We start from the raw sequence: 12,187 nt of genomic DNA, 5'->3' as shown, positions 1-12,187 counted from the left end.
ATCTTTCTTGGGTCTTGAAAGACTTCTATAATATGAATGTCATTCAAATTTAGGGTATATTGTAAGCTGACATCTTTCAAAGCTTTGTGGAAATCTAGCGTGGTGCTTCTAATAGCAGACAACAGATATTCACTTTGAAGTCTGAAAACTGTGTTCACAAATTCTTAATCTGGTCTTTCTCCAACTGCAGATGGCTCTGAGAGGAAGATGCTTTGGATTTTTTTAACTTTATTTACAGTAGGCTAGGCTCAACATCTTTATTATAAAACATGAAGAAACAATCATCTGCGAGCGTGACTCAGTATCAAAGCATGCCGTATCTCTTCTGTGTTTGCACGTCTGTCTGTCTGTCTCTTGGTCAAAGCTCTTCAACACCTACAGCACATCCACGTCTATTATTTTTCCCCCTCCACCACTAGGTAAAGAACAAGGCTCTGTCCTCAGCTTTTGGGGTGAGGACCCCGCAGGGGGAAACCAGCTTGCCTGCCTTCGGCTCAGAAAGTGTGGGCAGGGAGGTGGCATGGGTGAGCGATGCCCAGCACGTGGCCGGGCCAGGGGCAATGGGAGTGGGGAGCCCGCAGGGAGCAGCAAACTTTGACGCAGGAGTTCGCACTCCTCTCTGAGCAGCCCACATCCAGCACTATGAGAGGATGCGTTTTCACCTTCAGGGTTTTTTTTTTCTCATTCCTCATTAATAGAGATATGTATCTTCCCTTTTTTTATTATTATTTTTTTCTTTTCCTTTTGCGTAGGCAACTTATTGTTTTGTTTAGGCAAAGTATTTGGGGCGGAGTGATGCGGGGGCACGCTCCCTGATTCCCCGGCTCTGTTTCTGGAGCGCTCCCTGGGAAGGTGATCCTGAGCCGCTTCGGTAGAGGTCACTTGTGTGTGTGCGTGTGTGTGTGTCCCTGGTGTTTGTGTCTAGCATATGCATGTGGTTTTGCTGACTGCACTTGCAGGCTTGTAAATTTTCACCATGGGAAATTACCAACAAAGCCCAATCTGTCTCCTGGCTGCTTTGCACTTTCTGAGGGCGGCTGTACTTGAGCGAGCTGCAGAACGAGAGAGAAAGAGAGAGGGAGAGAAAGGGGGAGCAGGGAGGGGGGAGAGAGGAAGGGTGGGTGGGTGGAGGGGGAGAGAGGTAAATAGCCTTAAATCGGAAGGGAGCTGCTTCTCTGTGGTCTTCCACAAGAGCTGCCTGGGCTCTGCTGGCTCAGTAATAACTGAGTGACCTTTTCTTTTGCTGTATTATGTCTGGCTGGTAAGGGATTGCATTTTGCAGCTGATAAAGCCCTGACTTCATTCAACTCGGCTCCTCACACGCTGCTTTAGGTAAGTTGTCTTCAGCCAGGACGGAGACAGACAGCCTTGGACTGCAAGATACTAAAAGGAGGACACCTGTAGCTCGGATGCGGTCAACACAATTACTTGGCGGATCCTTGAGGACCTCATTATTTTAAACTTAAAGAATAGCGATCTCCCCCCCCATCTCTCCCACCCCCCCTTTATTTTTTTTCCCCAAACAATGCTTCTTTTTGACCTTTCCCAAGGAGAAGAGCTACAAAGCAGCCACTGTGCTTATTGAACTGCCTCCCCTCTATCGCTTAATTGAGAAGGTAAGTGAGGCAACTGTGTACATAAGCTTTGGGTCATTTGTGTATGTGTGTCTGCATCACTCTCCCTCTCTCCCTCTCTCTCTCTCTGAGTCATAAGCTGGGGCTGCAATCCATACACACATCCCTGCACTGCAACTTTCGCTCGAGCTGCAGCTCTGCTGAGACTGTTTTGTTTAAATCATGTGAGGCTTCATTATTTTTATGATGAGACATGAAATACATGCAAGCGGAGGATGCTGAGCGAAACCCATCTAACTGGATGTCTCGAGAAATAGCAGTCAAAGTTAACAATGAATTGCAGCAGTCCCCCCTACCTCCCCCCCCCCCTCCGCCTCCGTTATTATTGTTATTATTATTCTTGCTTCTTCCAGAGCCGCTCGAAACGTGCTCTCAATTACCAAGGGAGTAGCTTAATTTCCCACTCCCCGGCTCTAATCCGCCAGCCTCCCCGTACAGCAGTTTCATTTGCAGCCGGCTCGGCGCAGGGTTAACCCTTTGGGCAGCGCGGCGGCGGCGGCAGCGGCCCGGAGGCGGCGGGGGAGCGCCGGGCAGCCCCCACCGGCCACGGGTTACTCGGCAGGAGCCAGCGCTCCGCGTGGGAGCCTTTCGGGGTGGGGGGGCTTTTTGGCTTCCTCTTTTCCCTCTTCGCTCCCGGCGCGGCGTGTGACAACGTGACAGCTCCGTCGGTTCCGACAAAGCCGCCCACCGGCGCAGCGCCGGGACCGGGCGCCGAGGGGTGCCCGGGGCCAGCGTGCGGCCGTGCCCCGCCGCCCTCCCCCAGCCCCGCGCCGGGGGAGCGAGCGCTCGTTGCTCGGGCCGGGCCTCGGTGCTTCCGTCAGGAGGAGCTCCGCGGGCGCCCGTACAGCGACTCATGCAGAAAAAGGAGAAAAGTTTTGGTAAGGCTGCTGGTGCGCTGGCTCAGTTCGCAGGAAGGTAGGGCCGGGGCGGGGAGCGGGGCGAGCGCGGTTCCCTCTGCTCTTCTCTCCCGCCAGCGTTCGCGTGTGCAGCGAGGAGACCCCTGTGCCCCCGGCTAGAGAGCCGCGCAGGACCGCCAGTGACAGCGGTGAAGCCGGCCAGGTGCAGCCAACCTCGCTGCGCGCATCCCCACGCCTCCCTCTGCCCCCACCGCCCCATCCCTGCTGATGCTTGGGAAAAGGAATTAGCACAAAAGGCTCGAGCGTCCGGCTCCAAAAGGGAGTCTTTGTTGTAGAGTGTATGTTTCTTATTTATTTTTTTATTTTGCATGTGAGCTGCATCAAAATTGAACTCAGTCTTGCAAATCTCTTGTTGGCCTTTGCCAAGCACTAGCACTTTGCTGCCATGGTAACTGTAATTAAACTGATAAGAGTGGAAAAATGTCAGTATCTCTGAGCCTTGCAGCTGCATTGGAGAAAAAGGGAATCAAATTGGTTCCCAGCACCACTGCTCTAAAAAAGGAGGGAGGGAGTGGGGGGAGCTGAGGGGGGGGACACGACAGGGGTAGGAACATAGCTAAGCAGCTCCGTCCCTGAGATCTGGGTACATCTATTTGCTGTGATGTCCCTTAGGGGGCTACAGCCTGCAGGGATGCTCTGGGCCAGTGAACAGAGAGAAACAAGCTTTTAGGCCCAATCTCGCTTTCAAAAAGAGAAGGGGAGAGAAGAGGAGAAATCTTTTGTTTGGTGTCTCTTGGCAATCGACTAGCCGTGTTGGCCAAATTCTTTTAATCTGTATCACTCCTCCCAGCTGTGGGACTGCATAACCGTTTTTAGCTTTTACCTAGCCTCCTCTTTTTTCCCCCAATCTCAAGCCACCTCCTTTATTATAAATAAATAAATAAATAAATAAACATAAAATCATATTGCTCTTTAGAAGAAGGGGCAGGAGGTGAAGTTTAGTTATATACCATGAAAAATTGACTCAAAAGTATGCAGAAGTGTCTGTACTCAGAGTACTAAAAAAAAAACCCTTACTTTTATTATTATTATATATTTTTTTAAAAACCCGGAGTGTTATGGAGTTGCGGTTACTTTGTTGTGTTAACTACAGAAGCTGAGACTGTGCGGATGAATGGCACAGAACAAGAGAGCATAATGGAGGCAATCAACCGTTAGGCTGGTTCACAATGCAATCCAGGCAATTAAAAGCTCACCAGAGTTTAAATGAAATGGTTCTACTTATTTCTGTGCACCACACTGCACAGGCTATTATTTATGTCTCTTTTTTTAATTATGATTTCCCTTAAACTGTCAAATAACTCAGAATAGCGGGGTCTCGGAGGCGATAAGAATTTTCCACAGAACAATTTGCATGCCAATCTAAAACTAGTTACCACTCTTGATGCGCTGCATGCGAGCTCTGAAATGTTTCTTCCCTTCTGAAACCTTAACTTTTTTTTTTTTAAAAAAAAAGTCTGTGCGTATTGTCCTGAATAATTGGAGCACTGAGTGCTTATAGGATGGAGCTACAAAGTGGGAGAGCCTCTGAAAAGCACTCTCTTATTTTTATTTTTTTTTTATCTTCTGCTGGATCTCCAGCTCTCTTGCTGACTGCATATTGTCCATCAGTTTGCTGTGTTCTAAAGACCACTGCACTGATACATAATTTGCTCCAAACTGATTTCTTTCTTTTTTTCTTTTTTTTTTTTTTTTAAATAGAGCAAGTTTTCCCTCTCTTGCTGTGCATCCCCCTGTCCTTGTTTCAACTGTGTGTGCTACAGTGAAGGAGGAGTGAGTGGGCTCTAAAAGTTTGTGAGTGCTGCGGTGTGAGATAGCATCCAATGCTGCCCCGGAGCATCCCCTGTGCCATGAACCACAGCTGTCCTTGCACCTTCTTGGTTCCTGCAGGGACTGGTCCTGCACACAGAGGCTGCTAACAGAGCTTGTTCTGTCAGAACTCCGCACCCTGATTCCAGGAAAGGTGATCAGAGTGACATGAGTTCATGTCTCTGCCTTCTGTCAGGTGCCTGACTTAGCCTTTTCCAGCAATCTTTCCTCTTTATCCTGGAATTCATAGCTACAGATCCCTTGTCAGTGTTTCACTGCACATTAACAACCACTGCCAGGGACAGTAGTCACTTGTATCCAACTTATCTGGAGAGACGGGGGGAGATCGAGGAGCTTACAGACTGGGTTAGGAAGTTCTCTCATCAGGAATGTGGATTGCCATTAGAAGTCTTATTCCCGACAGAGTGTGGCAGTTCGTGTGCAGCGTCCTGAGGTTTGGTAAGGGGGAAAGAGAGAGAGGGATGCTGAGCAGGACAGGGAAAGTGAATAGGGCTGAAATAGAAAGGGTTCGCCTGACATTGACAGGCACTGAAATGTCTCTGTACTGAGTGCAGATCTGCTCCAGGATGCAGAGCGTGGACAGGAGTCCACCAAACTAAAGGGAAAACCGGGTTCAGTTTTTGCAGCCTAGGTGTAGCACTTTGGAGCTGTCCGTGTTTTGGGAGCTCTGCCTTCCCAGGGAGGGGGCAGCAGGATGTCCAGGCAGCACGGTGTGCTCCCGGTATCACCTCAGGCTGCCCTGGGTGCTGTCAGCCTCAGAGCTCCTGTCTGTACCTGGGGATGGCTAGGTTGTGGGGCTGCAGCCTGTGGGAGCTGTAGGTACACTGACTGGTTCTCAGGGCAGCTCTAAGCACACACGTTATGTGGGAAGCGTCACTGTACTGGAGATGGTCCGGGAGGTGATCTGCATTAGTCTGGGTTATGCCACACAGGAGAAGTAATCAAGTATTCCGTTTTCAAAATTAAGCGTTTTAATCCAAGTCTGTGAATAAAAGGGCATGTGCAGAGAATTCCGAGCTGCTTCTTGGGGCACTGCTTGTGTTTTGTTTTGATTATTCTATGACTCCAAAAAAAAAACCAAACTTTTTTTATTTTTTTAATAATGAAGCAGTAGTTTAATTTTAATTTTCATTAAAATAGAAGCAGCTTCGTTGTAAGTAAAGTGTGAAAAAGATCAAATCTGTCTAAAAGGAAAAGCATTCCTTCCCTCCTATAGCTGCTGCAGACCGAATCCCAAATCCTTAATCTGGAGATGCTGCCAGCAGGATGTCAGGGCCACCTTCTCGCCTCAAGCTCAGAAGTGTGGGGCTGTTAGCATGACCTCTGACGGGTGTCTGCTCCTTTCCTCTTCTCTCTGTAAGGAGGGTTTGGACTAACCAGCGTGACAGCGCTCCGTCTGCTTTCCGAATGTAGCAAGAGCCTCAAAACAGTGCCAGACTGTGTGCCACACAGCGCGTGCTGGTCTTGTATTTATAACACAATAATCTGGTGTTTGCAGCATATTCCTTAAGAATTACCATGCTTGGTTGCTGCAGCACGCTCAGATGCTGGCTTATTCAAGCCCTGTTGTTGTTTCATCTCATTCCCCTTGTGGAGTGCAGGGCAGCCCATCAGCTGGGATCAGGGACATGGTGCTCCTTATCAGCCGACAAATTTTTTTACATTACGATTTTTTTTCTTTAAAGCCCTTAACTACGTTAGCTGCTAGTTTATCCTGGCTTCCCTCAAGCTAAAGATTAAAGTCCCAGAGTGGTCTTCCTCTCTTCTGAACTTTTTCACTGAGTTCCACGAAGTTGATGCCAACTGCGGTTTGTTTCGTGAACCTGTCCTCTGCGTGGTGGTAGAGGGGGGTCAGGGGTAAGCGTGCCATGGGCTTTAAAGGGGTATTTATATATATGCAACTTCACAGATTAAGCCTTTTCACCAAGCAAATATATTGGCGATCCTGTAAGACTGCCCTGTACCATTGGTCTGCTACAGGCACTTTACAAAAGTCTCCGCTGTTTTCAGTGTTCTTAGTCGTTTGCTTGTAGCTGTTACACTGCTGCTTCACGCCTGCACCCTGGGCTTAGGAGAGCCCTCTGGCAGCTGGATATGCTGCGGTGCTCACTCAGGATGAGCGCTGTGTGTTCATTCCCAGCCCTGCCCAGCCGCAGAGCCCGTGCAGGTTGCAGGCTCTCATCCTCTCACTTGGGAATGAGAAACAGACCTCACGAGTTGCTAAGTGGTGTAGGAGCTGCGAGAAGAGCATTGATTGGAGGGTAATGGGAAGGCGGCAATGCCATTTCGATACTTATGGATAGAAAAATAAAGACCTTGTATTATCTTGTTAGGAGCTACAGACATTCGGCAGCAATATTACCACGGTACTTCAGGGTGCTTGCTAGGAGAACTGGCTCTATAATTGAACAGCTAATTTATCAGACAAATATATTCATCCAAAATGCATGGTAGAATGTGTTGCAAAGCTGGGAGCGGGGATGTTATATGTATGAATTACTATAGTAATAGTAAGAATTACTATTTCTAATTTGTTGACCAGCTTCACAGATGAAAGTCATGAGTTCAACTTGATAAACCCTGCAAAGTCACATAGCTGGCTCTACGCTTGCTGCGGTCCATGTACATTCAATGCGTTTCACGTACACGTATGGATCCCTGGGATGCCTCAGCTGGCACAGCGTTTAGCCTCTTGTCTTCACAGCGCTGATATTCATAAAGGCATGCTGTACCATCACTTCAAAGATTACACTCATTTTCATGTTTTCCTTATGAGACCTTTAAAAATAGGTAAAATAAAACATCAGCCGGTCCGTGTTCTCTCTACCTGAGACTGCCTTTCTGAGGTAGTGTGCTGCAGCACCAACAGAGATGCGCTGATAGAAGCTGGGGCTGCAAAGCTTTCCTAAGAGCAGTAGTGTAGTGTTCTTGATGAGGAGCTCTTGAATTTGCTGTTCTTTGTTACGAGACTATTTGACCTTTCCCAGTCGCTGCGTTAAGAACGGGGTGCCGTGCCCTGAACTTGGGAGAAGGATTCTTCTTTCAGCAAAAGCATTTATTCTCGTCTTACAGAATTCTCGTTGTGATGCTCAGATGCACTCTAATGAGTGGCAATTTTTTTTTTTTAGTTGCATCTCCGATTGGCTTAAAACAGTGAGATAACCTTAGTAATCGAACTGCGTGTCTGTTTTCTTTCCTGTCTGATGCCTGTTTGATGTACAGCAAAGCGTCTACAAGGCTATGATTTTGCTTCTTCTAAGAAATGACTTTCAGAGGATCAGTGTGACTGTAATCGGCTGGCAGTTCATGAGACCAGCCAAGAGAGACCAGTCTGTAAGCACTTTGGGGCAGTGACCTCCTCTCCCCATTTACAGCAAAACTGAGGGCCATCGATTTTTTTTTGTATGGATCTCTGGAAGGCAGCCGCAGTGCTCCACATGCCATTGTTCAACTGTATTCCACTTTTGCTCATTCTGTCCCTTAAACAGTGGATCAAGGGTTTGAACTGTTATTTAAATGCTCTCTGCTATTGCGTTCAAAGGTATATATAATTAATGGATTCCACTGGATTATTTTTCCCAAACTATCTGTTGGCTAAAATTGGGATTAAAGAATAGGGCAGAGATTTTGTATCATCTGTGACAAACTAGTAACTGTCTGACCTTGTGCAGCTTATTTAAGGTCAGATTTTTCAGCAGGTCCTTAGACTGAAGGATGCAATGAGAGATGCTGGTACTGAAGTCTCTATAAATCTGATTCATGTGCCTAAGAACAGAAATCTTAAAAAACAAAACTCCTACTGCAAAAATATATGGGCCAAACCTCCCTGTAACTCTGGTCCCGTACTTTTGATAGCTTCAGTCTTTCCATCTCTAGAATCTAGTGTTCATATGTTTTATAGATGGTGCAAATTAGTCCAAACACACAACTTTAGGTGTATTTGCCATTGCACATAGGCTGTTTGTTTAAATTTTTGGATGCTAAACATTGAGAATGTTGGGCAAAAGTGACTCTTTAACAGGACTGTTTTAATTTTTCATTTTAATTTTTCAATCATATTCCTTTTCAGCAAAGAGACTGGGTAAATGAGGTGGAACTCAGATCAGTGGAAGTTTCTGCTCTCAAGTTTATTTAATATTGTTTTCAGCTTGCTGTGAACTCGCCAGATTATGTCATCCTGTCTCTGCAGTTGCCTTTATAATGAACTGGGTGTGTGTGGGAGGGGAGAGGTGGAGGAAGAGAAGGCTGTGAGGCTCATTCTGGAGAGTGTGTTTGTTTTCACCCTTCTCTCTTCTTGCTGTGTTTCAGGTATACAAATGCTCTCAGTCCAGCCAGACACCAAGCCGAAAGGTTGTGCTGGCTGCAACCGTAAGATTAAAGACCGGTATCTTCTAAAGGCCCTGGACAAATATTGGCATGAAGACTGCTTGAAATGTGCCTGCTGTGACTGCCGCCTGGGGGAGGTGGGCTCCACTCTGTACACCAAAGCCAACCTTATCCTTTGTCGCAGAGACTACCTGAGGTAGGTCGCGCCCGTTTCGTGCTCCCTGAGAAACGTGGTGAGCCTGCTCAGTCCTTCCTGTGTAGGTAGTGGTGTGTATGCAGTGCTTGGGAGCTGCAGGACAAAGCATTTGTGGAGCATGGGGCAACCAGCTGCAGCAGAGAGGTGAAGCTAAATTCAAAGGTAGTATCGCATGCTCTTGAGTTTTGTGATGCTTATAGTGAGGTAGTGTGCTGGGAGGAAGGTGAGAACAGAGTAACCCCTGGCTCAGCACAGTGCTCCTGGAGAGCTGATCCTCCTAAAAGCAACACAATGTTCAGCCTGAAAGAGCAGGGCCGCCCTAAGTGGCCTGCAGCTACTCAAGTGTGGGTTGGAATGCTGTGAGCGCTTGCTCCATTTGGCTGTGCGTATCCGCTTCTGCCCTTTGAGTTCACCAGAGGGACTGTTGTTGTGGTGGTCGGAGCTTTAAAGAACGTTGCCATTACTCTGCTAGAAGCTGCACTGAGACAATCCACTCACCTTTCTTGTGCTAAATAACCCCATAGCCAATGGGCTCCAGCCAGCCCACTGACCCATGTGGGACCTGGGTGACCCAGCACTGCTTTTCAGAGGTGGCAGACCATCCCCCGGGGTGACGCTTCTTGGATGTGGCAAACTATCACTTGATTCTCTGCTTTCTTGTTTGCTTGTCAATCTTCTCAAAAACAATTGGGGTATAAGTCAGCACAGCACCAGAGTAGAGCGTGCGTGTATAAATAGAGCTACTTGCAGAAGCTGAGGTTAATCAAGAAGTTTGGTCTCTCCGGGGTGTCAATAGTAAATAAAGAGAGAGAGGCTCCTCTGGGGTGATTCAGAGCACCTATTTCATATAGGAGCACCTTCTGCCATTCCCTGCGGAGGAGGTCTAGTGAGACTGGCTGCCCGAGGCAGGTGTGAACTTCTGGGAATATTTCGCCTGCTCCTGTAGCAAAGTCTTTTCCTTTTAAAGGGACATTCAAGTCTGTAATACATTGGGGAAAAATTAAAATTCTCTTTACATGTGTTAACTTAAAAGTTCAGTGTAGGCAGAGGTAGTTAATACGAAGTTTCCAGGTTGTATGGCATGAGTAGGTTGGTACAGAAATCAGGATTAAAGTGTTAACAGCTCTTGGTACTCTGGCTCTCCACATTACAACCTGTTTTTTCTAGAGTAGAGCAAAATTGTTTGCAAGTGTCTTAGGCATTTGCTGAGCTGGAGCTGCAAAGCAGCTTAGGGTTCTTCAGACGGGGCCATTTGGATCTCTTAGTGGTAAAAGTGCTCTGCTACCCATTAAAGCTCCATGAGCTGAGCACAAGACGGAGTCTTAAAGCCATTGTGTTAAAGCTGCCAAAAAAGTAGCTAAGAAAACCTTACTTTTAAAAATGAAGAGGAAACTGTTTCATGCAAGAAACAGAAAGGGATCATCGTACAGAAACCTAGGTTGCTTGTGATCTTAAATTGTGTGTATAGAGAGAGTGGTATGAACAGCTTCTGGGGGGAAGTCGGTGCTGAGCCTAATATTTAAAACCTGTTTTAAGAATCTTTTCTACAAGTGCCCGCAGGAGTAAGAAAACTCTACTGTGGCAATTTGATCCCCAGATTTACTGGTGGCTTTGAACTTACTCAGTCTCCCAAAGACTCACGCAACAGATTGAGTGTTTTAAAATCAAAACCAAAAGTGATTGAGTAGTAGGGATATGAACAAAACATTTCCACATTACACATGTGTGCACACATCCTATTGCTCTCTGGTATTTAAAGGTCTATCAGGAATAAATATTTAGCAATCGGATTGTTAAAATTCATAGTATGTAACTCAGAGAAAGGCGACTGTGATTTTTACACCGTGATTTATCTGTCACGAATGCTTTCAAAACTGATTTTTTTGTTATTTATTCATCTTCAATATTTACATTTGCACCAGTGAAACCAGCACGCATGACAGATCCTGTAATCAGTCTAAAGATGTTTTGGATTTTGTCTCTGGATTTATCAAATCTTTGTGAAGTCTTAATGAAAGTCATAAGCCTTTCCTTAGTGATTCTTGTGAATGCACAGATTTAAACTTGGTATTTACTCTAAACTTCATACTGATGCACTTAAGGTAATTGCAGATAGTCATTTGCCTCATTGCGTCTTATATACTTGGTTATGCAGTGAACCTATAAAAGTGATCTTTTTAATGCTAATGTAGAAACTAGTTAAATGTTCTATAGCTTTGTAGTCAAATAAGCTTTCATATTTAGCAACTCACTTGATATCAATTTAAAGAACAAATTACTTAGCAATAATGATCAGATTAGGGTTCGATTGCAGTTTCAAGCTAGCCTCTTTTTTTTTTTTTTTTTTTTGTTCTTTTTAACTGTAAAGGAAGTGTTTGCTACATACAAAACTGTTCCAGCTTCCTATTAATTTATGTGGTGCCCTCTAGAGGGTATGTGGCTTGTATGATATTATAAAGAGTAAAATAGCGTATTAACTTCTGTCTCTGTGTTCATTATGTATTTCAATAAGACAACCATTCTACAGATGCTACAGCAATAATGTAGCCAGTTTGTGTGCTTTGACATCCATGGTTAAATTCAGAAACTACGTGATTGTATCTTTGGCTATTTGCAAAAATGCTTCTAGTATCTCTCATTTAGAAATGCCTGCCAAAAAATACTAAAGATTCTCCCCACTCTAATGCATGCTCTTGTTTGGCATTCGAGCCTTGAGATACCAACTCTGAGCCTTTTTTAAGTACTGTCTATTGCCAAGACTTCAAATCTTGCTTTGTTTTAGCTCTCCCTTTTGTTAAAGTAAGTTAATTTTACTATATTAAGACCTTATTCTCTAGGATAGAGGGGGTCATGGAGCTGGACGTAATGAGCTTGGAAGATGTTCTGGGTGTGAGAGGCTTTCCCCTGCAATCTGATTCAACTAAGTCACTCCAGTGATTTCAGAGGTGGCATGTGGCACCCAGGGTATTGGAGTGGTCACAGCAGGAATGAGCTCTGTTTTGTTAACGAAGATGAGAACTGACTTGAGTAAAGAATGGGCTCGATGTTAGGAATAACATACGTGGTGAAAATGATATGCAGAGTATAATTCCCCTGCAGGCTTCTGTCTCCTACTTATACACTCCTGGGTTAGAAAGTGAAGACTTAATTTAAGGAACTTAGGTTTATGCCAGTATTTCAAGTCCATTTACAGTAAGTGAAATATGTGAGAAGTTGGCTTGCTTTTTTTTTTTCTTTTTTTTTTTTTTCCCCCTTTCCTCCGGAGCTGTGCAGTGACATCTTAA

The 12,187-nt window shown here is 45.6% G+C and overlaps 1 protein-coding gene across 2 annotated transcripts in view; it reads left to right on the top strand.

Moving 5' to 3' along the window:
- The first annotated feature begins 1,133 nt into the window (after positions 1 to 1,133).
- Positions 1,134 to 12,187, top strand: part of LMO3 (LIM domain only 3) — a 60,654-nt gene continuing 49,600 nt past the window's right edge. Inside the window, exons 1-2 of one of the 2 annotated variants that reach the window (XM_085230943.1) lie at positions 1,134 to 1,616; positions 8,690 to 8,903. In XM_085230943.1, coding sequence (XP_085087069.1) covers positions 8,698 to 8,903 — 206 coding nt within the window. In that variant the 5' untranslated portion in view covers positions 1,134 to 1,616; positions 8,690 to 8,697. Of the gene's footprint in view, positions 1,617 to 2,036; positions 2,513 to 8,689; positions 8,904 to 12,187 lie in introns of those variants that run through there. The other variant, XM_085230937.1, reaches the window with a different exon arrangement.

The sequence above is a fragment of the Meleagris gallopavo genome, chromosome 1 (assembly GCF_905368555.1).
Source record: "Meleagris gallopavo chromosome 1, MGAL_WU_HG_1.1, whole genome shotgun sequence".
NCBI classification, from domain to species: domain Eukaryota; kingdom Metazoa; phylum Chordata; class Aves; order Galliformes; family Phasianidae; genus Meleagris; species Meleagris gallopavo.
The sequence above is the reverse complement of the archived record's forward strand: the minus strand, read 5'-3'. Positions and strand labels throughout refer to the sequence as shown.